This window comes from Oncorhynchus tshawytscha, linkage group LG03 (assembly GCF_018296145.1).
Source record: "Oncorhynchus tshawytscha isolate Ot180627B linkage group LG03, Otsh_v2.0, whole genome shotgun sequence".
In the NCBI taxonomy this organism is placed as follows: domain Eukaryota; kingdom Metazoa; phylum Chordata; class Actinopteri; order Salmoniformes; family Salmonidae; genus Oncorhynchus; species Oncorhynchus tshawytscha.
Genome location: NC_056431.1, coordinates 32,021,823 through 32,043,685, shown reverse-complemented (window position 1 = coordinate 32,043,685; position 21,863 = coordinate 32,021,823). Strand labels below are relative to the sequence as shown.

Here is a 21,863-nt window from a genome sequence, read left to right as displayed (position 1 = left end):
TGTTGCTTAGATATAGCCTACAAGCACATTCTGTAGAAAGAATGGAATATTTTATCAGTACAAGACAAGTGTTTGCCAGAGAAAAGAGTTGATTTATGAATTGTATTATTGAAATGGATGCCAATGAATTCATTTAAAGTAGGCTACACACCGTGCAGAGTGCCAAATTTCACAAGTTAAACATGTTGCATATAAAAATCATGTCCATCTTTTAGTCTTTAGCCAACATTTGATGAACAAATTACACATACATTGTATTAAATTCATTGATGAGATGAGGTAAACGTTATTATATTTTAAGACCTATCAATTTATTTTTACAAAATTACTTTCGAAATCTAAGGTTTCAGCATTGCTCCATGCATGGAAGGAGTTGAGTTGTGTAAATAGTTTCTCCACAAATTGCCACTGTTAACCTAAATATTTAGGTTAACTTTTATTGACTTTAGCTATGAATGAAGCAAGAGGACAGTTGTCAATCTGAGGATGGGTTTACTTTTATGTTACTTTTTTTTCAGATTCATTTGTTTGACCCAAAAGTTTACAACACTAACATATGTAAATGAAATCTGTAAAATTATTATTATCCAAGTCACTCTTGGCGTGTATACTTTTTACTTTCCAATGATTTGAAAATCAACAGTTGCACTCATAGATTATTTAAAAAATCGAATCAGTTGGAGCAATCTATTCAGGTTTCAAGAGGGAAAATAATCTCTAAAATGCTTTTAAAATGTCCATGGACGATGCTCAACAACATAAATAGTACTGAGTAAAATGATCCGTGATATTGACTCAATCAGAACTTTGGCGTATCTGGGTATTGACTTAAAAGGGAATAGGTCTGCATGCACCTGTGGTATAAACTAATAATTACCATTGGTAGGTGGACTATACGTCCTTCAAAGTGTCATAAAGTATATTTTGTCTTACTTTTAGAATATAAAAAGCCACCATGCATAATTCAAATTAAAAGGAAGCAAACCTCCCTAGACTGTTTTAGAAACCAACTTAATAGATAAGCTACACATAAAAATAACAGGTGTATAGGCTGCCAACTTTTAAATGTATATTTATAGAAATGTCTATTTATCGACCACCTTGGGATACATACAGTATGTTGTTATCATCTACGAACAAGTGGCTCACTCGATAATACGATTCCGATCTCAATGGGATCTCTAGGGTATAATACAAGTGAATGAATGTATTACTTTACAAACCATATTAGTAAAAAGAAGGGTCCGTGGTTAATATGGGTATGATAGAATACCCGAATATTGTTAGCTTAATTCAACGAGGAGCACCCGTCTGAACTTACCAAAAGAGTGAAGTAGTTCAATTCTCTGTTTATGATTAGTTAGAACGCTCCTAAAGCCCGTAAGGCTACTTACTTCAGACGCCCAGCTGGAAGAAGCGAGCGAAATCTTTAAAAGTGTTTAACAAAAGGCGCTTTGTTATTAAAAAGAAAAAAGGTTTATTTTACAGAAGAAGCCAAAATTGCCGCATATGTGGTCTTAACGGGTCATAGGTCAAACATCCATGAATCACGCGCTGTGCCATTAAGGCATAAAATACATTGTTTTATTTACTAGCCTTGTTGTCGGACATATTCAGATCATAAGCAATGTCGTGAATATTTGGATAGAATTTATGTGGGAGTTGTTTTCTCTGTAAACTAGGCATAATCAAATGTGTGTTGGTATCAATATATTCATTTCTATACATTTTTATAATGTTTTTTATATTTCTAACCTTTTTCAAGACTTTCTGTCTCTGAGTAATCTGTTGAAATACTGGTCTTTGGGGATTTTCAGAATCCCCCTTTCTCCTGAGTTTGAGGGAAATAAGAACCCACAGATATGCGCCTTTGGTCCGATTGAGTTCTTTCTCTCTAATTTATTTTAATTTTTATCCTATCAAGTGACAGGGAAGGGGTTTTCCACCGAAATAGAGAAGTTCTTTAGAGAGGTCGGCATACGTGACTTTGAACTTGGATCAGCTCCTGCGTGTCCCGCGGTGCGGAGAGAAATTGGAAGAATGGCAGAGAACGCTCCGGCTGCCCCCGCTTTGGGGCTGAGAGAGGGACAGGATTCCCAAAGTTTTCAGACGTCCTACTCCCGGTCCCATTATTGACCGCTTTTTTAGAGTATTTGGGAGTCGAGAGGGACAAGAGAAAATATGATGTGTCTTGGAGCAGGAGGACTTGTGGGACTTGAATTCAATGGAAGTGTAAGTAAACTTCATTTCCCTTTAGTGAGTACATTTCAATGCGCAGCTTTGATTTTGAACGCAATCCATACAGTACGCGCTTTGGACGAAAAGACTCACGATAGTAGCAAACCTTGTGAACTGGCCATGTTTTTGCAGACATGAACAGCCGGCGAGGTTTCTTGTTCTGATTGAGTGTGACTTTATGGTAGGCTATGGCAATTGAAGACCATTCGGCTTTTGGGTGAAGGCTATTTGTTATATAGAAATCTGTTTTCTTTATTAGCCCATTGCGTTGTAAAATGAAGCTCTGTTGTCACCAAACTCACCCACGTGTAGGGGTAATGTTCACCAAATTATGACTAATCCGAAATTATGTGTGTAGGCCTATGCAATATGTTTTGCATTAGGGCTATCTATAGTTAAACTCATCTAATGCATTTCGTTTTTTGCTTTTGCAGGAAAGAAAACGTTCAAACATTGGCTCGTGCGGTTGATTGCAGCTAAAATAAACAAAAGTCATATTTTGCAGCTAAGGCAAGACTGACAAACTGTACAAGATATCTAAGCAAAATGGACATACCACCGACCCAACTCTCTATGAACACAAGGTAAATGTAAACCTCGGGTGCGTGGCGGTGTAATACTTGGAACAAATGTACATAGGCTATTGAGTCTATAGCTCACTGATGGCTGTAGGTGCAGAGGCTATGAACATACATCATTTTCTTTATAGGGGTAAAGGATCAGCAACTATTTTAAGGGAGTACTCTAGAGTCTGCAGTATAATCAGTTATATTTCATGAAATGGTATGTTGTGTTCTGATATGCTACATTATATGCTTATGTTTCTGCTGTATATTCCTACTTTTCTATAGCAGAGCTTGTGATATGCATTTACCCATAAACGTGCGTTATTTCGCACATATAAATACTGTATTTATTTGTAAGAGAAACACGGTCAAAATATAAAATAGTGGTTTGGCTAAATGATTGACTATCGTTTCTAATGAAATCCGCCTGTCTAATGTTGAATGAAATGTGCCGACCCCACCTTCTACCCCAAAACCCCATTCGCTAGTTCACTTACAGTTATTTCTTTAACTCTATAGCTCAGGTTTTTAAACACCATTATCACACAACGTGCAATGTCGTATTGTCAATCCACCCGTTATACATCAACCTATAAAATTAAGGTTTTAAGGCTTCATATCCGATACTATTTTCTCTCCTTCTCTCTCTCTCTCTCTTCCACTAAATGCCTCTCCTAAAAAGTAGGCGGCAATTATTAGTGGAAAATGGCGATCAGCTATTAGTCGCTAAAGCGGTACCTGCTATTGGAGGGGCACCTGGGATTGATGAGACGCAGTGGCCAATGAGACTGCGTGGAATGAATGGCCGGGCTTCAGTTAAAGGGGGCGTAAGAGGCGCTAGTGCCAGTCCACGGAGAAAGAGGGACCCTCCGCAATAAACACAGGCAAGCGAAAGAAATAAACACACAAATCGGAGCAACAATCCGAGATGCTGCCAAACCCCGCTCTCTCTTCGTGCTAGGACAGATATTAAGATCATTATTCAATTATTCGTGTGTGTTTAAAAGCAATCAACATTCACAGTTTCCAGAGGAAAAACGCAAAGGAATCTCTGTACTTCCTTTGATGGGGATTTTTTGGTTGTTGTTAAAAGTTAACTACCAGTGAATATAGACGTGTTCGGTAAGACGAGCTGTATAGGTTTTTTTCGTCCTATGAGTGGATCATCGCTTTGAGCTTCGCCTGATATGGTGGTTCCATGCATGGAAGTTGTAATTTCGATAACTGAATAGACAATTGAATTGTATTTTTTCTACTTTTTTGTTATACACACAAGCCTATTCGAACGAAATTCGCTTTGAGAGACCATGTTACTGGACGCAGGTCACCAGTTCCCCGGACTGGGAGTTGGCACGTTTGCCAGGCATCACACAGCGAGCGAGATGCAGGAGAGAGACTTGAGTTTAGCACAAAATAGCTTCGTCGACTCGGCACACATGGGTGCATTTAAACTGAACCATGATCTTTCTCCAGGACAGAGCTCTGCCTTCACCTCCCAGGCGCCCGGCTACCCCGCAGGGGCTTTGGGGGCTCATGCAGCCCATGTCACCTCGTACGCGAGTTCCCCTTTCAACACCACCAGGGACTTTCTCTTTCGCAGCCGAGGCTTCGGAGAATCATCTCCGGCGAGCAGCCAACACGCTATTTTCGGCCCCACGGCGGGGTCTCTTCATCATACCCACACAGACAGCCAAGGCCACATTCTGTTCCCCGGGATTCACGACCAGCATGGGTCCCACGGATCCCCGAATGTGCTCAATGGGCAAATGCGTCTTGGACTACCGGGCGAGGTTTTCGGGCGTTCCGACCAGTACCACCAGGTCTCCAGCCCAAGGACCGACCCTTACTCGGCCGCCCAGCTCCATAACCAGTACAGCAGCATGAATATGAACATGGGGATGAACATGGGAGCTCACCACCACCACCACCCCGGTGCCTTCTTTCGCTACATGCGGCAGCAGTGCATCAAGCAGGAGCTCATCTGTAAATGGATCGACCCAGAGCAGCTGAGCAACCCCAAGAAGAGTTGCAACAAAACTTTCAGCACCATGCACGAGCTGGTCACGCACGTCTCCGTGGAGCACGTCGGGGGACCGGAGCAGAGCAACCACATTTGCTTTTGGGAAGAGTGCCCCCGCGAGAGCAAACCGTTTAAGGCGAAATACAAACTGGTGAATCACATTCGGGTCCACACGGGTGAGAAACCCTTCCCCTGCCCCTTCCCTGGATGTGGCAAGGTCTTCGCAAGGTCGGAAAATTTGAAGATTCACAAGCGTACACATACAGGTAATTATACGATATTTATAGCATTTTACCTCTCGCATTTATTCGTTTCGCAAATGTACACTGCACATTTTAGAATTCACCATGCCAATGCGCCATGCTTTATTTCATTATAGCCAATTGTAGCCTATGGCCTGCAAAAAGCGCTTTTTCTCGTCGCCAAAATGCCCCAGACGATATTTAATCAATAGTGGTATTTTTAGACTGCCAAAGTAGACATTCACATCTATGGTCAAAGTAGATTTAGATTAAAATATATATATATTTCGCTATAGCCTAAAGTGTGAATTCGATTATCCAATAGTACCCCAATCACAATGCTGGCGAGTCTGGAAACAATTAGCGTTTACAGTTTTGAAGAAATGAAATGTTTCGTAGCAATTTGCTAAATTATGTAATATGCTTTTGAGGTTTTGTGGTTCGTCAACTTTAAAATGGGTCAAAGGCGAGTTTAAGGCTTCTGGCTCGCAGTGCATTGCTTGCGCGGAGTAGGCTCCTGTAGCTTAAATCTCATCAACCGGTTGAATGTTTATGCAAGACTGAGCTTTTAGGATTCTATCCGGAATGCCTCGCCTCTTTTTCAGAAAATATATTTTGTTATTTTATTTTGTCCACTGAGAAATAATGTTTGGCTTTTTGGTTTTAGGAAATCTTTTGGTGTGCTTACTCTTCAGGCGCATGCGAGTGTGAATGTGTGTCATGGCCCTTTTCTTTTCTCACGCAATGAATTGATACTAGGTGCTAGACGGGCCATTACCAGCCTTTCACATTTTCACTATTTTCTGGGGGTGCAGCTATGGAATTGGTCAGGTGCTAATTCCTTATTGTTTCCAATCAAATGGCGCGCCCTCTGCACCAGAAGCTATTGCCCCACATGGGACGTTTTGATTATATACATTTAAGTCATCCTGGAGCCTAATTAAGCAATTTTGCATTTCATTTTTGAAGTAGGATATTAAATAAATATTCTTAAGTAATTTTTACATAGTACTTACATTCAATTGCTGTGATTCAAAACAAATAGCCATAGGCCTAAATGTTTTACTATTTCTTAAAACCCACAATTTCCTCCATAAAAGAGAAAACGTCTGGTCCCACAAATGAAGTTAACCCTCTTTAAATTAAGTTGGTGATACAACTGAGATTTAAGCGAATAGAAGGCATGTGTGAGCACCACTGCATTCACTAACTTTGACGAATAGCTATATGACTTAACCCGCTACTCGTGGTTGAATGGCCATGTTATTGAACGCAACTCGTATAGTATTAGGCCTAAGGCATAGTCGTTTTGTAGGCTTTTGCTGAGGAACTGCATCTAACGTGTCTGTTTTATCCCTATTTTTATGCAGGAGAGAAACCATTCCAGTGTGAGTTTGAAGGCTGTGACAGGCGGTTTGCCAACAGCAGTGACCGAAAGAAGCACATGCATGTCCACACGTCTGACAAACCATATCTTTGCAAAATGTGTGACAAGTCCTACACACATCCCAGCTCTCTGCGAAAACACATGAAGGTAAATGGACTTTGTCTTTCACTTTCCAGCTGATATTAACACATAGCCAGCCTAAGGCTTGTTTACGTCTGTGTTTTGCGTGCTTAGGACATGTTTTGTCGTGGATTTGGTTTTCCTCTGTTATTTAGGCCTACACAATTACCTTCCCCATCATTCCTGAAGCACTTTGAAGTCCTACTTCACAATGTCCCATCATGATATCACATACAAATAGTACCTGCACTTTTTCCAGGTCCACGAAGCGGCCCCCCCTCCAGCGTCCGACTCCTCGCCTGCAGCCAGTTCTGGTTACGAGTCATCCACACCGCCCGGCTTAATCTCCCCCACCACCGAGACCCAAAGCAACAACAATCTTTCACCCGCGTCCGCAGTCCACAACAACAACAACGGTCACAGCAGCCTATCGTCTAATTTCAGTGAATGGTATGTTTAGGACTGAACCGAACAGCGAATAACAGAACCATTGCTCAGAACCCCAACCAGCGCAGGAGATTCGGACACTCATGCACGGAGGAGAGCATGAATACTATGAACGCTTCAAAAGCATATGAATAGATTTAAAACCACCAGGGAAGAGAACTCACTTACCAACAGAATAAAATATATAATATGTTCAAGGAGCATTCAATATATTTGTAAATAATTATTACACTCCCTCTTCCCCATTGGTTGTGATAGATTTTTGTCGTTCTGTGGTGTATAGATGTTCCTTCAATGGTAGCTATTTCTCTAACTGGACTTTTAGTGCACATTTTACGATTCAAGTTGTATTATGATGTTAAATATTGTGATCCTAAGGCAAATTGATTGTAACTATACTAAAAATCTATAAACTGGAAAGAGTGCCAAAGTTAACACTTAACTCAAACAGTCCACCATATTTTGCTTGTGAATGTTGGCTTATATTTTAGTTTGCTGGGCTTAACTTGTGATGTTTTGTGCTTTGCAAGTTTTTAATTGTGAAATGCTATCTGGAAGATTAGACGTTGTACCGTTGGATTTTCTGTTATTTACATCCTTCCTTTTGTAAATATCTACTGCCATATTTATCCGTTTGTAATTAAATTATGGTATTTACTACAAATTAAACAATATTTATAAAGAATGTTTCTTTACTATAAATATGTACAATTATGAGCTAAACAGGGGCAGTTGTTTTGTTATGTGCTTTTGTTCAAAGTTAAAGAGGTGTTTTCTTCATTATTGTGATGAGAATTTTACTGCATACAAATATAATAAAAGTGTTGCAAGTGTTAAAAAAACATTTCCCTCTCTTGATGTCTTCATACCCAGAATAGGCACACAAAAAAAATCCTGTTGTTTTTATGGTTATGGTTTTTATGGTTAATTACTGGCAAAAAAACGGAACATTTTACAGTAATGCACTGTTAAACCAAAATGTATTTGGAATTTATTGTAACATAGTTTACCTTTTATATATATATATATATATATACATATATATTTTTTTTTTACTGTAACTTAAAGGTAAGTGACTGACAGTAAATTACCATAAAAAACAACTGGATTTTTTATATTTTTTTAACAGTGCACTCTACTGGTGCCCGAAGCTGTTTCTTTGGCGGGTCATTTCAGATCAGCTTTTCATATGAGACCTATTTTCAAAGCAGGCTATGCCCCACATTAGGTCAGTTAGAGCATGCATGCTATGAGGATATGGGTTATCTGCACTATGTAAATGACATTCTGCTTCCAGTGTTGAAACAAGCATTGCTTATGATATTGTTTCTTTATGCCCTCAGATCATTCCCAAATGTTGGAGTTTACCTCTTAAAAACCCGTCAGCTCTATAGCACCAGGTCTTATGCATTAGTCATGGCTTGTAATTGATTTTTTATGAACATGTATGGTCTGCAACTCCTGCTAATGTGGCTTGCATTTTCAATATGGCGGGCTAAATGAAAAGTTGCAAGATTAACGCGTGGACTAGGCCGAACCAAACCATCTCGCTGGTCACAAAACAAACATTGTGGCTGAGGTTTACTTATGCATGCTAGGCCAAATTGTAAACTCAACTAATATGTATGTCTACTTGAAAGTAAAAAGACTCTAAATCAGGCTATCGCCCATGCATCCAAATTCAATATAATTGTTTTATTTAACACCTGGCAATGACTGGCAATTTCAATTTGAGTTTCATTAAACGGCAGTATCTTTTAACCGTTTTGTCACAGGCTTTATGTTTGGTAGAGAGAACCCTGCACTGCCGAAAACACAGTCGAAAATCCCCTCCCCCATCCCGGGCATTTGAGGGAAGACAGGGGGGTTGCGCTGTCAGAGCAGCCTTGAACTTGGACTTGACTCGGCCCTGAGCGGGGCTCGAGCCTTCTGTATGCCGAGACACGGTTGTGTGACCCTATAATTAATGCAATTGTATTGATCTATTTCAACCACTTGTGAATACTTTCTTAGACTGAGACTCTTGTTTTCTGGAATAGTGAGTTTTTTGTATTGTTTCGGCAACACAGGTTGACAGTAGGCCTAAGCTATTTGAGACGATTTGAGTGGTTTCTGCCATCTGTAAATGAAACAGAGAGAGGGGATTCTAGGTTACAGAATATTTGGAAGGCCCGGATTACCAAAACTGCGATTAATATACGGCTCTGGTTTAACACAGCCAAATTGCATCCCTTTTATACATGGTGTGTAGACCTAAGCAAGTGATGTTTAGACATACAAAGTACCCCTGGAAAAAACAATATTCAAATAGTTGTCATATTCAATAAAACCACCGTCGACTAGAAAACGCAAAATATTTCTCGCTACTGACAAAAAACAACATTGTTTGATGTTATTACACAATACATGGATATAGTTTAGAAAAGGAGCCGGATGCAACATGTTCTTTTCAAACAGCGGGCTTGTAGCCTCGAGGTGGGTTCGTTGGAAATCTGAGCGGGTTCACATTGCGCATTTCGAGTGTTTTATCCTGTCTTTCCTCAGTATTTGCACTCGTTCATCATAGCCTAAACATGTAGGCTATTACACTTAATGTGTGATGTTTTTGCCCACCCACCAATGACCATACTGGCATACCTGCTTTTGTCCGTAGAAAATTAAATATAGTGATGCCTTAGGGAAGGGGTTGGCCACAAGACAAAAATCGAACGCCATGTCACGAGAATAACCGAGTGCTTATTGATGCAGTTGGCGAGTATCTGAGGTAGCTTCTCATTCTGAGACGATGTGAATTCTCCACACTTTCAGAAAAAAACGTGTTCTGGATAGATCCATAAAGGGTTCTATATGGCACCCCTAAATGTTCTATATAGAACCATTTTGTAAGGTTCTTTGATCAGTACCCCAGGGGTTCTTCTTCACTGAACCAAATTGGTTCCATATAGGGTTCTAAATGGAACCAATTTCGGTTCTATATACACTGAGTGTACAAACATTAGGAACACATGCTCTTTTCATGACAGACTGACCAGGTGAAAGCTATGATTCCTTATTGATGTCACTTGTTAAATCCACGTCAATCATTGTAGATGAATGGGTGGATACAGGTTAAATAATGATTTTTAGGCCTTGAGATAATTGAGACATGTTCTGTATGTTGTGACAAAATATTTGAGTGCCAGGCGCACTGGTTTGAGTGTGTCAAGAACTACAACGCTGCTGGGGTTTTCACACCCAACAGTTTCCGGTGTGTATCACGAATGTTCCAACACCCAGAGAACATCCAGCCAACTTGACACGACTGTGGGAAGTATTTTAGTCAACATGGGCCAGCATCCCTGTGGAAGCTTTCAACATCTTGTACAGGCCATTACCTTATGAATTGAGGCTGGCCTGAGGGCAAAAGGGGTGCAACTCAGTATTAGGAAGGTGGGCCAAATATTTTGTACACTCATCATATAACCTTAAGGGGTGCCATATATGAAGCACACATAGAACCTTTTTGGTTTTATCCAGAACCTTTTCATCTAAGAGTGCAGGCTATACTTTCATAGATGTACCTAGAATGATCTGTGACATATATTGAAGGCTGCTTGCATAGCTCGCTTACATACCTCGGCAGTGCAATGATGTTCCTCCCTAGTCCTATACCCCATTCCAGCTCAGTTAAATCATTTATTTTAACAGAGTTTGGTGTTCAGGTGTCTTAGACATGTCTTTACATAGCCTTGCTATAGTCCCCTCAAACTCAGTTCCCGGGACTGATTTAGATCTGGGACACCAGATGTGTGCAAATGAATGATCAGTTAGGACAGAACATCAGTAGGCTCTGGACCTCGTAGGGTAAGAGTCAAATACCCCTGCTATAAGCCATAGAGTGAACTAATGTCCTGATTCAATATACAGTTTTTTTTAATGATTCCCAAAGCTATTTCATCGATACATTTTGAGTAGCTACTGTACCTGCTAATGCCAGTTCATGCGTGGGACAGAAGTGCGGCATTTCTCACTGGCCGGGCAGGTGCTGTGACCTCTCTCAGAGGATGATATGACCTGTGCTGAGTGGGAAAAGGTCAAAGTTCAGTCCCACGCAGTGCGTCGATGCTGCTTCCTCCGCACATGCTGCTCTGATATTGATCCACATTGGAGAAGGATGAGCTGGGAGAAAATAGGATACTATTTTTCTTTAAAGATAATTACTGTAAGATGATATTGATAGAGAAATTCAAATCAATCAACATCTAATTTTATTTGTCATATGCTTCGCAAACAACAGGTGTATGTATACTAACAGTGAAATGCTTAGACTACTTCCAAACAATGCAGAGAGAAAAATATACAAATAATGGAAAAATAATAACACGATGAATAAATACGCAATGATTGACTTGGCTATATACACGGGGTACCAGTCGATGTGCAGCGGTGCATGTTTTGATTTCGTTTTGGCGTCACTTGCCCTTGCTCTAGGCTAATCTGTAATTCGTATGAGGTGTATAGGCTAATGATGCATTTTAAACATTATTTCAACATTCAATAAACAAGTTTATTCAGAGTTTAGAGTAAACGTCTTCAGGACTTTACATAAAGTATACAAATACAAATATATATAACACAATTTCTCAAAATGAAAATAGACCATTGATAGAACATTGAGAGCAGCTGAAGTCGATATAAATCTATTGATTGAAACGAAGGTTGTATTAATATATATATATATATATATATATATATAGCGAGAGAGAGATTGAGAAAGGGGGTGGTATAGCAGATGTGGGTGAGAGAGAGAGAGTGTGTGTGTTTGCAAGGAGGAGGTAGGAGGGTGTTTGTTGCAATGGCAGAAATCCATCTAGCATGTTGGGGGCGATGAAACAACAGAACCCCATTAATTTTCAATGAAGGGAAGAGAAGTGGGCTGGGGACAATTGGGCGATGCAAGCATGGGCGAGGGAGCGTGAACCGGGCGGGACCAAAGTTGGGGAAAGCTGAACTTTTGTCATGTACCAATCGAAGCTCACTATAGTTTCTTGGCCCTACTGGATTGGCTGTTGATACCTAGCACTACCTAGTTTGCTTGCTTGCACCGACATGAGCGCGAGGCTAGCGTGGCTAGCCATATAGTGGATAACTGCTTTAAGTAAAATGATTATGCATTTTGCTCATGCCTCTGCTCCAGGTACAGTCAAGAAGGATGGGAGGAGCAGAATGCCACTTTTAGTAAAAACACACACGACATGACTTTGTGGAATGGCATTAGGTTCATGATGAAAATGTATTCTGGGACATTGTTCAGTAAACGCTCATTGTGTTATAGATATGAGCATTTATCGAATCGCTTTACATAGCACTAATGAATTTAATTTGCTGTTAATCATAGCCTTGGTACTTACAGACTTAGTAGGACTACCTGCTTTTTTACCGAAATAATTGTATTAATCATATTGAAAGAAACTGTTATCACATGTCCAATGCTACGATTTAGTCATTCATATTTCAATTGGCCTACTTTCCATAGCCCCCAAATTACCATTGAGATAGAAAATGTAAAGAAATTGGAATTATCGGGAAATATGAAACCATACACAAATATTCGATTAATTGCAGACTTAATTTTCTAACCGATTATATATCTCTCTCTCTCTCTCTCTCTCTCTCTCTCTCTCTCTCTCTCGCACACTGAAAGTCACTCTCAACATTTCTTTCCCCCTCAATATATCTTGTGTAAACATATATTTTATTTACATTTACTTTAGCCCAAATAGGCTACATGAGTAACGCGTGTACTGTTAGACAGGCATCAAACCAAAGAAACGTCAGTCATATTTTCACACTATCCACAGGAACTACCACCACGTCTTGGTTTGTCATATCTCTATATAGTCACGGCAATTGAGGTGCCACACACCTAGGCCTTTGGAGCTATGTTCTAAAACACATATTCTGTAAAATGATGAACAAGTTACTTAAAATGTAACATAAAAGTTGACTCAAGTTTGAAGTGAAATAAACTCACGACTATGTGTGTCAATCTTTCTTGTACGCACCGTGCCAACATTTCAATAGGCATATTCATATTTTTAAACCGTATTTGCATTGACCTAGCCTACTAAAATCGTACACTCAGTTGGTTTTTGGATTTAATTAGATGTCCTATTTTTTTGTGAACTCATAGGCCTATATACTTATAAACCCATAGATAGGCATAACCATCAACAATTAATGCTGAGATTAGTGGATCAAACGAAATACCCACAGGCCTTTTTTAAAATGGTATTTTATTTCACCTTTATTTAACCAGAAAGGCCAGTTGAGAACAATGCGACCTGGCCAAGATAAAGCAAAGCAGTGCGACAAAAACAACAACACAGAGTTACACGTGGGATAAACAAAAGCACAGTCAATAACACAATAGAAAAATCTATATACAGTGTGAACAAATGGAGTACCTTGTTCAAGTTCATTAACCATTTTGTCAAAAATTTACATATCCCTATAACCTTGCGTTGATTCTAATAAGAACAACAACCAATATGGAAAAGTAGGTATATTTTACGGCATTATGTTTCGTGATGAAGATAGATCGTGGGCTGTTTTACCTGTAAATCCTGTTGCATTTTACAATTTGTTCGTTATCGGTAGTCTTTTTTAAGTAGGGTATTTAGGTAACCCAGGTACGATAATTGTTCGGGTAAAACTAATGTAAAAGCATCAGATCTTGCTTTCTTTACCATTATGTGGATTTTTTTAGGACGCCTCAAAGGTATTATAGGCTTCATCTCCGCCTTTATTCTTAATTTGAATGTCAATTCGTTTATAGAAAAAATGTTGATGTCAAACCGTATGAATACAACATTTAATAACTGACAAAAAAACTATTCCCATGGTTGAAATTGTTTTTAAACCGTGCATCTTTTGAATCCACATTGTAAATTAACCCGTATATGCACAGCCATCAGATCACCTTCGACACCGTAGTAGAATAGTAGTAGAACCACATGTGTTGTTACTAGGCTAAAACACAGTATTTTCCCTCCTAGGTATAGGCGATATATTTTTTCCCTCACTTATGAGTCATAGTTTGCCTAATATAGTCCCTACTGTATTAAAAATAATGTGAACAGAAGCAAAACATACAGTACAAACAACAAAAAAGATTGTACTCCTGCTGTGGTATGAATCTCTGTCCCGGATCACAAGTAGTCAAATCAATGAATCAATCAACCAGTTTTTTACCAGTTAGCCAAATACATGCACTACAGGATGTTTGCTTTTGGTCAGCATCATATGATCCCGAGTGGCGCAGCGGTCTAAGGCACTGCATCTCAGTGCTACAGACACCCTGGTTCGAATCCAGGCTCTATCACAACCGGACTGGATTGGGAATGACAATTTCCCCTGCGTCGTCCGGGATTGGCAGGTGTAGGCTCATTGTAAATAAGAATTTGTTCTTAACTGACTTACCTAGATAAATAAAGGTACAAATAAAATATGCTTGAGAGAATGTGGCATTTTCAAATTTTTGTTTTTTTGTCACTCATTAAATGCAAAAATAATGAATTGAATTGTTAAATAAATTGTCACATAATAATGCATAATTTACAAAATTGAGATGTTAGGAACTATCGTTCTCAATTCAGAAGTCGTAAAATTAGTTAATAATATACTCTAATGATTATCACGTATTTAATATTTTAGTTTTTCATGTTTATTAGCAAGTGTAGAATAGCCCGTGTGTTTTCTGAGCCAGTGCACCAGAAGAGAAGGCAATCATCCAAGTCATCCTCAAGTCAACGTCAGGGGTGGAGTTGCTTGTCAATTGGTGGACATGTCTCCAAGGTGAGCAAGGACATCACATGGTAGGCTATTTTGCGAGGCAACAACTCTTAAAATATATGTTTTTATCTTATGCACGTCTGTGTTCATGCTCAGTAAGATGGAGAGAGAACAAAAATACTTAACATAGTCTACATTATTATATATTACATACATCTTGTGCAAGGTAGTTTTGGAAGTGATAAAAAACAAGCTTGTCTATCGGGTTGATAGTAAAGTGTCATTGAAACAGATGAAACAGTAGCATACCGTAGCTGTAAACATCCACCTTTGTAATGGACAATAAAATGGTTTGAGTACTATCAATATTAATGAAGGCCTAGCTGCATTCAACATTATCAAAAGAACAAGGTCCAAAACCTGGAGGGCGCATTGCATGGCCTGATTTGATTTGTACTCAGGTAATAACAGTAATGATTTGGCCTACCTTTATAATTCCCTTACACTTCATGGATTACCATGACACATTCAGCATGTAATATGGAGAGAGATCCGCTTCTTGGCACATGCGTCAGGAGTCAATTTTCACTTAATATAATCAGCAGTAGACCGACATTGTTTGATGGGCACAAAGGCAATTATGCCATTTCATTGTTGGAATACATTTTACAGTGTTGAATTATTGAATTGTTTTCCTAATTTATTAACACAGTTGAACATGTACACCTTCCTAATATTAAGTCCTCCCCCTTTGGCCTCAGAACAACCTCAATTCTCCAGGCCATGGACTCTACAAGGTGTCGAAAGGGTTCCACAGAGATGCTGGCCCATATTGACCCCAATGCTTCCCACAGTTGGGTCAAGTTGGCTGGATGTCATTTGGGAGGTGGACCATTCTTGATAGACACGGGGTACTGTTGAGTATGAAAAACCCAGCAGAGTTGCAGATCTTGACACAAACCGGTGCGCCTGGCACATACCCGTTCAAAGGCAATTGCAATAAGGCCCAAGGGGGTGGGGTATATCGATTGTTCTTACATACGACTCAACGTGGAGAGCCTGGATACAGCCCTGAACCGTGGTATATTGGCCATATACCACAAACCCCAGAGGTGCCATTTTGCTACTATAAACTGGTTTCCAATGTAAGTAAATGAGTGAAAATAAATGTTTTGTCATACCTGTGGTATACAGTCTGATATACCACAGCTTTCAGCAAATCAGCATTCAGGGCTCCAACCACGTGGTTTTTAATTACATTTATAATGCTATTGTCAATGGGATCAGTTGCCATTAGCTGTTGTGATTGACGATGGGCAATTTATTGTAATACTGTATTACCATGATTAAGGCTACCCTGACACCATATGTACAATACAAAAATGCTTGTCTGGTCTCTCTCAATTCAATTTCGATTTCGATTTAAGGGCTTTATTGGCATGGGAAACATTGGCATGTTAATATTGGCAAGGGAAACCCAGCCGCGAGCTGCCCAGTTACGTTAGCCTACCAGACTAGCTAAATTACTTTTATGCTTGCTTCGAGAAGCAACGATGAAATATGCATGAGAGCACCAGCCGTTCTGGACGACTGTGTGATCACGCTCTCATTAGCTGATGTGAGCAAGACCTTTAAATAGGTCAACATTCACAAAACCGTGGGGCCAGACAGATTACCAGGACGTGTACTCAAAGCATGCATAAACCAAATGGCAAGTGTCTTTACTGACATTTTCAACCTCTGCCTGACTGAGTCTGTAATACCTACATGTTTCAAGCAGACCACCATAGTCCCTGTGCCCAAGGAAGCGTATGTAACCTGCCTAAATGATTACCGGCCCATAGCACTCACGTTGGTAGCCATGAAGTGCTTTGAATGGCTGGTCATGGCTCACATCAACACCATCACCCTGGAAACCCACTCCAAATCACTGTATCACAATTCCAGTAGGTCAGAACTTTACATACACTAAGTTGACTGCGCCTTTAAACAGCTTGGAAAATTCCAGAAAATTATGTCATGGCTTTAGAACCTTCTGATAGGCTAATTGACATCATACGAGTCAATTGGAGGTGTACCTGTGGATGTATTTCAAGGCCTACCTTCAAACTCAGTGCCTCTGCTTGACATCATGGCAAAATCAAAAGTAATCAGCCAAGACCTCAGAAAAAAATTGTAGACCTTCACAAGTCTGGTTCATCCTTGGGAGCAATTTCCAAACACCTGAAGGTACCACGTTCATCTGTACAAACAATAGTATGCAAGTATAAACATCATCGGACCACACAGCCATCATAATGCTCAGGAAGGAGACGCGTTCTGTCTCCTAGAGATGAACGTACTTTGGTGAGAGAAGTGCAAATCAATCCCAGAACAACAGTAAAGGACCTTGTGAATATGCTGGAGGAAACAGGTACAAAAGTATCTATGTCCACAGTACAACGAGTCCTATGTCGACACAACCTGAAAGGCCGCTCAGCAAGGAAGAAGCCGCTGCTCCAAAACCACCATAAAAAAGCCAGACTACGGTTTACAACTGCACACGGGGACAAAGATTGTACTTTTTGGAGAAATGTCCTCTGGTCTGATGTAACAAAAATAGAACTGCTTGGCCATAATGACCATCATTATGTTTGGAGGAAAAAGGGGGAGGCTTGCAAGCCGATGAACATCATCCCATCTGTGAAGGACAGGGGTGGCAGCATCATGTGGGGGTGCTTTGCTGCAGGAGGGACTGGTGCACTCCACAAAATAGATAGCTTCATGAGGAAGGAAAATCATGTGGATATATTGAAGCAACATCTCAAGACATCAGTCAGGAACTTAAAGCTTGGTCGCAAATGGGTCTTCCAAATGGCAATGACCCTAAGCATACTTCCAAAGTTGTAGCAAAATGGCTTAAGGCCAAAAAAGTCAAGGTATTGGAGTGGCCATCACAAAGCCCTGACCTCAATCCTATAGAAAATTTGTGGGCAGAACTGAAAAAGCGTGTGCGAGCAAGGAGGCCTATAAACCTGACTCACTTACACCAGCTCTGTCAGGAGCAATGGGCCAAAGTTCACCCAATTTATTGTGGGAAGCTTGTGGGACGCCACCCGAAACCTTTGACCCAAGTTAAAGCATTTAAAGGCAATGCTACCAAATACTAATTGAGTGTATGTACACTTCTGACCCACTGAGAATGTGATGAATGAAATAAAAGCTGAAATAAATCATTCTCTCTACTATTATTCTGACATTTCATATTCTTAAAATAAAGTTGTGATCCTAACTGACCTGAGAAAGGGAATTTTTACTCTGATTAAATGTCAGGAATTGTGAAAAACTGAGTTTAAACGTATTTGGCTAAGGTGTATGTAATCTTCTGACTTCAACTGTACATACAAGTGTCTTATACCGGTTAAAAACTTAAATTCTTGTTAATCTAACTGCATTGTCCGATTTACAATAGGCTTTACAGCGAAAGCATGCCATGCGATTGTCTGAGGACGGCATATATCAAAATATTTTAAAACCAGCACAGGCTTCGTGAAATCACAAATAACGATTAAATATTCACTTACTTTTGAAAATCTTCTTCTGATTTGCAATCCCAAGGATCCCAGCTACAACATGCATGGTCGTTTGTTATATAAAATCCTTCTTTATATCCCAAAATGTCTGTGAGGGTTGGCGCCATCGATTTCAGTAATCCACTCTTTCAACATGCAGAGAAAGGTTTCAAAAAAGCTACTGCTAAACTTTGTTAAAACCAGTCAAAATACGTTTCTATTATACCTCAGGTACCCTCAAATTTAAATATAAAATTTATTACTGAAAGAAGTATGTTCAATAGAAAATAAAATTAGCAAGTGCGCGCCCTCTTCGCCGCGCTCTCACACACTGATTTACAACTCTGACTCCCAGTACCAAAACTCAAAATTCTTCCTCGTTTGGGAAGAAACAAGCCTGAAACCTTGAACAAAGACTGTTGGCATCTAGTGGAAGCCATAGGAATTGCAATCTGGGAGCTAGAATTGCATAGGACCCATAGTTTTCCATTGAAAGAGCATGGGCTATCAAAATGTTTTTTTTTCCAGTTGCTTTTTTCTCCTACCATATCAATTGTGTTATAGTCTCTTACATTATTTTAACATTTCTACAAACGTCAAAGTGTTTTCTATCCAATTATATGCATATCCTGGCTTCTGGGCCTGAGTAACAGGCAGTTTACTTTGGGCACGTCAGTCGACAAGAAGTGGAGAAAAATAGACCTTAGGAAGGCAAAAAAAATTGTCAAAAACTCCAGTCACCCAAGTCATAGACTGTTCTCTCTGCTTCCGCACGGCAAGCGGTACCGGAGGGACAAGTCTAGGTCCAAAGGCTCCTTAACAGCTTCCACCTGCAAGCCATAAGACTGCCGAACAATTAATCAAATGTCCACTGGACCTTTTTACATTGACACGCCCCCCCTTTGTTTTTACGCTGCTGCTTCTCACTGTTTATTATCTATGCATAGTCACTTTACCCCTACCTACATGTACAATATAACTTGACTAACCTATACCCCCCGCACATTGACTCGGTAATGGTAACCCCCGTATATAGCCTCATTATTTTTTATTCTGTTACTTTTTATTTGAATTTTGCTGTTTTTACTTTAGGCTATTTAGTAAATATTTTCTTAACTCTTTCTTGAACAGCATTGTTTGTTAAGGGCTTGTAAAGTAAGCATTTCAAGGTAAGGTCTACACTTGTTGTATTCGCCGCATGTGACAAATAAAATGTAATTTTCCTTGATTTGGTTGGGTCTAATTGTGTAGCTAACCTGGGGCTCAGTGTGGGGTCTGTTTGTGTTTGTGAACAGAGCCCCAGGACCAGCTTGCTTAGGGGACTCTCCTCCAGGTTCATCTCTCTGTAGGTGATGTCTTTATTATGGAAGGTTAGGGAATCACTTCCTTTTAGGTGGGTGTAGAATGTAATGGCTCTTTTCTGGATTTTTATAATTAGCAGGTATCGGTCTAATTCTGCTCTGCTCTGCATGCATTATTTGGTGTTTTACATTGCACACTGGGGATATTTTTGCAAAATTCTGCATGTAGAGTTTTAATTTGGTGTTTGTCCCATTTTGTGAATTCTTGGTTGGTGAGCAGACCCCAGACCTCACAACAATAAAGAGCCATGGGTTCTATAGCTGATTCAAGTATTTTTTGCCAGATCCTAATTGGTATGTCAAATTTTATGTTCCTTTTGATGACATAGAAGGCCCTTGCCTTGTTTCTCAGATCGGTTACCTGTGGTGCTGATGTTTAGGCAGAGGTAGATATAGTTTTTTGTGTGATCTAGGGCAGTATTTGTGGTGCTGGCAATTGGACCTTATTTGGAACAACATCATTTTTTGTCTTACTGAGATGTATTGTCAGGGGTCAGGTCTGACAGAATCTGTGCAGATGTCCTAGATGCCGCTGTAGGCCTTCCTTGGTTGGGGACTCTCTCTCCCTCTCCCTCTCCCTCTCCCTCTGTCCCTTTGACATGGCTTGTGTAGTGTTTATATGGAAGTATATGTACAGTCTGCCTTCCTGTGTAACTCAGCCCCTGTGTCCTTTCATCTTGGCTCAGCGGCTGCCTTTCTCACACAGATGAATGTGTGTCTGTGAAAGAACCGGAAAGGCTGTCACTTCTCCTGGCATCATGCAGAAACAAACAAAACTCCCTACTCCTGCAAGGAAACTGGCGCAGGCGCCTCCCACCGGACACAAACACGGCAGAGTCAATCGCACAAATAGCCACAAAAGCCAAACACTCTACCTGTCATGCAGAAAGGCCTGGCATGGCTGTCCTCTCGTGGAGGGAGAGAAATACAAAGTGGGAGAGACGCAGAGTAAAATGGCACACTTGAGGTGGATTGAGGTGGGCTTTTTGTTGTGGGTCCTCTATCGAAGTGCCAGGAGTAGAATTCTGACTAATCCTGCTCGCAAAAACTCTGCATTTTTCCACCCGCTGACTCGTTTGTGCTATGGTGCTCATTATGACTCCCAACACAACACCTTGCCAATTATGCTTCATTGCCATTATGGCAAATATGCTCTGAATATTAGGTATTTTCTGAGGGGCAGCCAGGCCCCTTCTGGAAATGAGCAGGTGGGGCATTAAAGAGTATACTGTTCATCTGTCAACAGGTCAGGAATAATCGGAAGGAAAGGTTGCAGAAATGTTTAACCAAACGCCTTTGTTATTCATTGATTGGATGCTAAACAACGGTAATTCAAGAGCGATACACTTATAGAAAGATTTTGATTTTTATATTCCTCAAATACCACAAGCTATTAAAGCATAGCTGAATAGTGAAAGCTATTGCTTGTTATGTGAAGATAGTAAAGATTTTTTAGTTGTAGTTTGAGTTAGAGCTCATAGGGAAGGCCAATAGCCCTGAGACAAAATGGCAGGGGTTTATCTAATTTATCTACCCCACTACGCTACCCCTTCAACACACACACACACACACACACACACACACACACACACACACACACACACACACACACACACACACACACACACACACACACACACACACACACACACACACACACACACACACACACACACACACACACACACACAAACACAAACACACACATTTCCAGCACCTCTAAACATGGTGTTCCACCTCAGCGTCTTTGATCTTCAAAGAGCGCAGCATTGTGCCCCCAGGAACAGGGAGCAGTGCGGTGACTATGGCCTCTGGTTGCTCTGTGTTTTATAGGGACCCAGGGAGGTTGTGATACAGACCTACCCATGGTGTTGGCCATTTTGATTTTGTTGTCTTCACTCTGTTATAAAACATTCAGGTTTTTTTGTACATTTTTTTATTTTTGTATTGTTAGGAATTATTTTGGGGTCTATGTTTACAAATACAAATTTGGTTGCTACTACACAAATGTCACTTTGAATTTCAATCAATATAAGGAAGAAACTGATTCAAAATACAGAGAGTTGGCAAATGAACAATAGAGATATGAACTAATGATCAAATCGGAGTTGTTTGCTGTTTGGCAAGACTGCAAAAAATACCTCAATCAGGTTAAACA

The 21,863-nt window shown here is 40.1% G+C and overlaps 1 protein-coding gene across 1 annotated transcript; it reads left to right on the top strand.

Annotated features, from left to right (window-relative positions):
• Positions 1 to 1,993: 1,993 nt before the first annotated feature.
• Positions 1,994 to 7,862, top strand: LOC112234522 (zinc finger protein ZIC 2-like). The gene is made up of 5 exons (XM_024402691.2): positions 1,994 to 2,232; positions 2,673 to 2,822; positions 3,487 to 5,090; positions 6,437 to 6,600; positions 6,833 to 7,862. The coding sequence occupies exons 3-5, from the start codon at positions 4,112 to 4,114 to the stop codon at positions 7,031 to 7,033; spliced, it is 1,344 nt and encodes a 447-aa protein (XP_024258459.1). The 5' UTR covers positions 1,994 to 2,232; positions 2,673 to 2,822; positions 3,487 to 4,111; the 3' UTR covers positions 7,034 to 7,862.
• Positions 7,863 to 21,863: the final 14,001 nt, after the last annotated feature.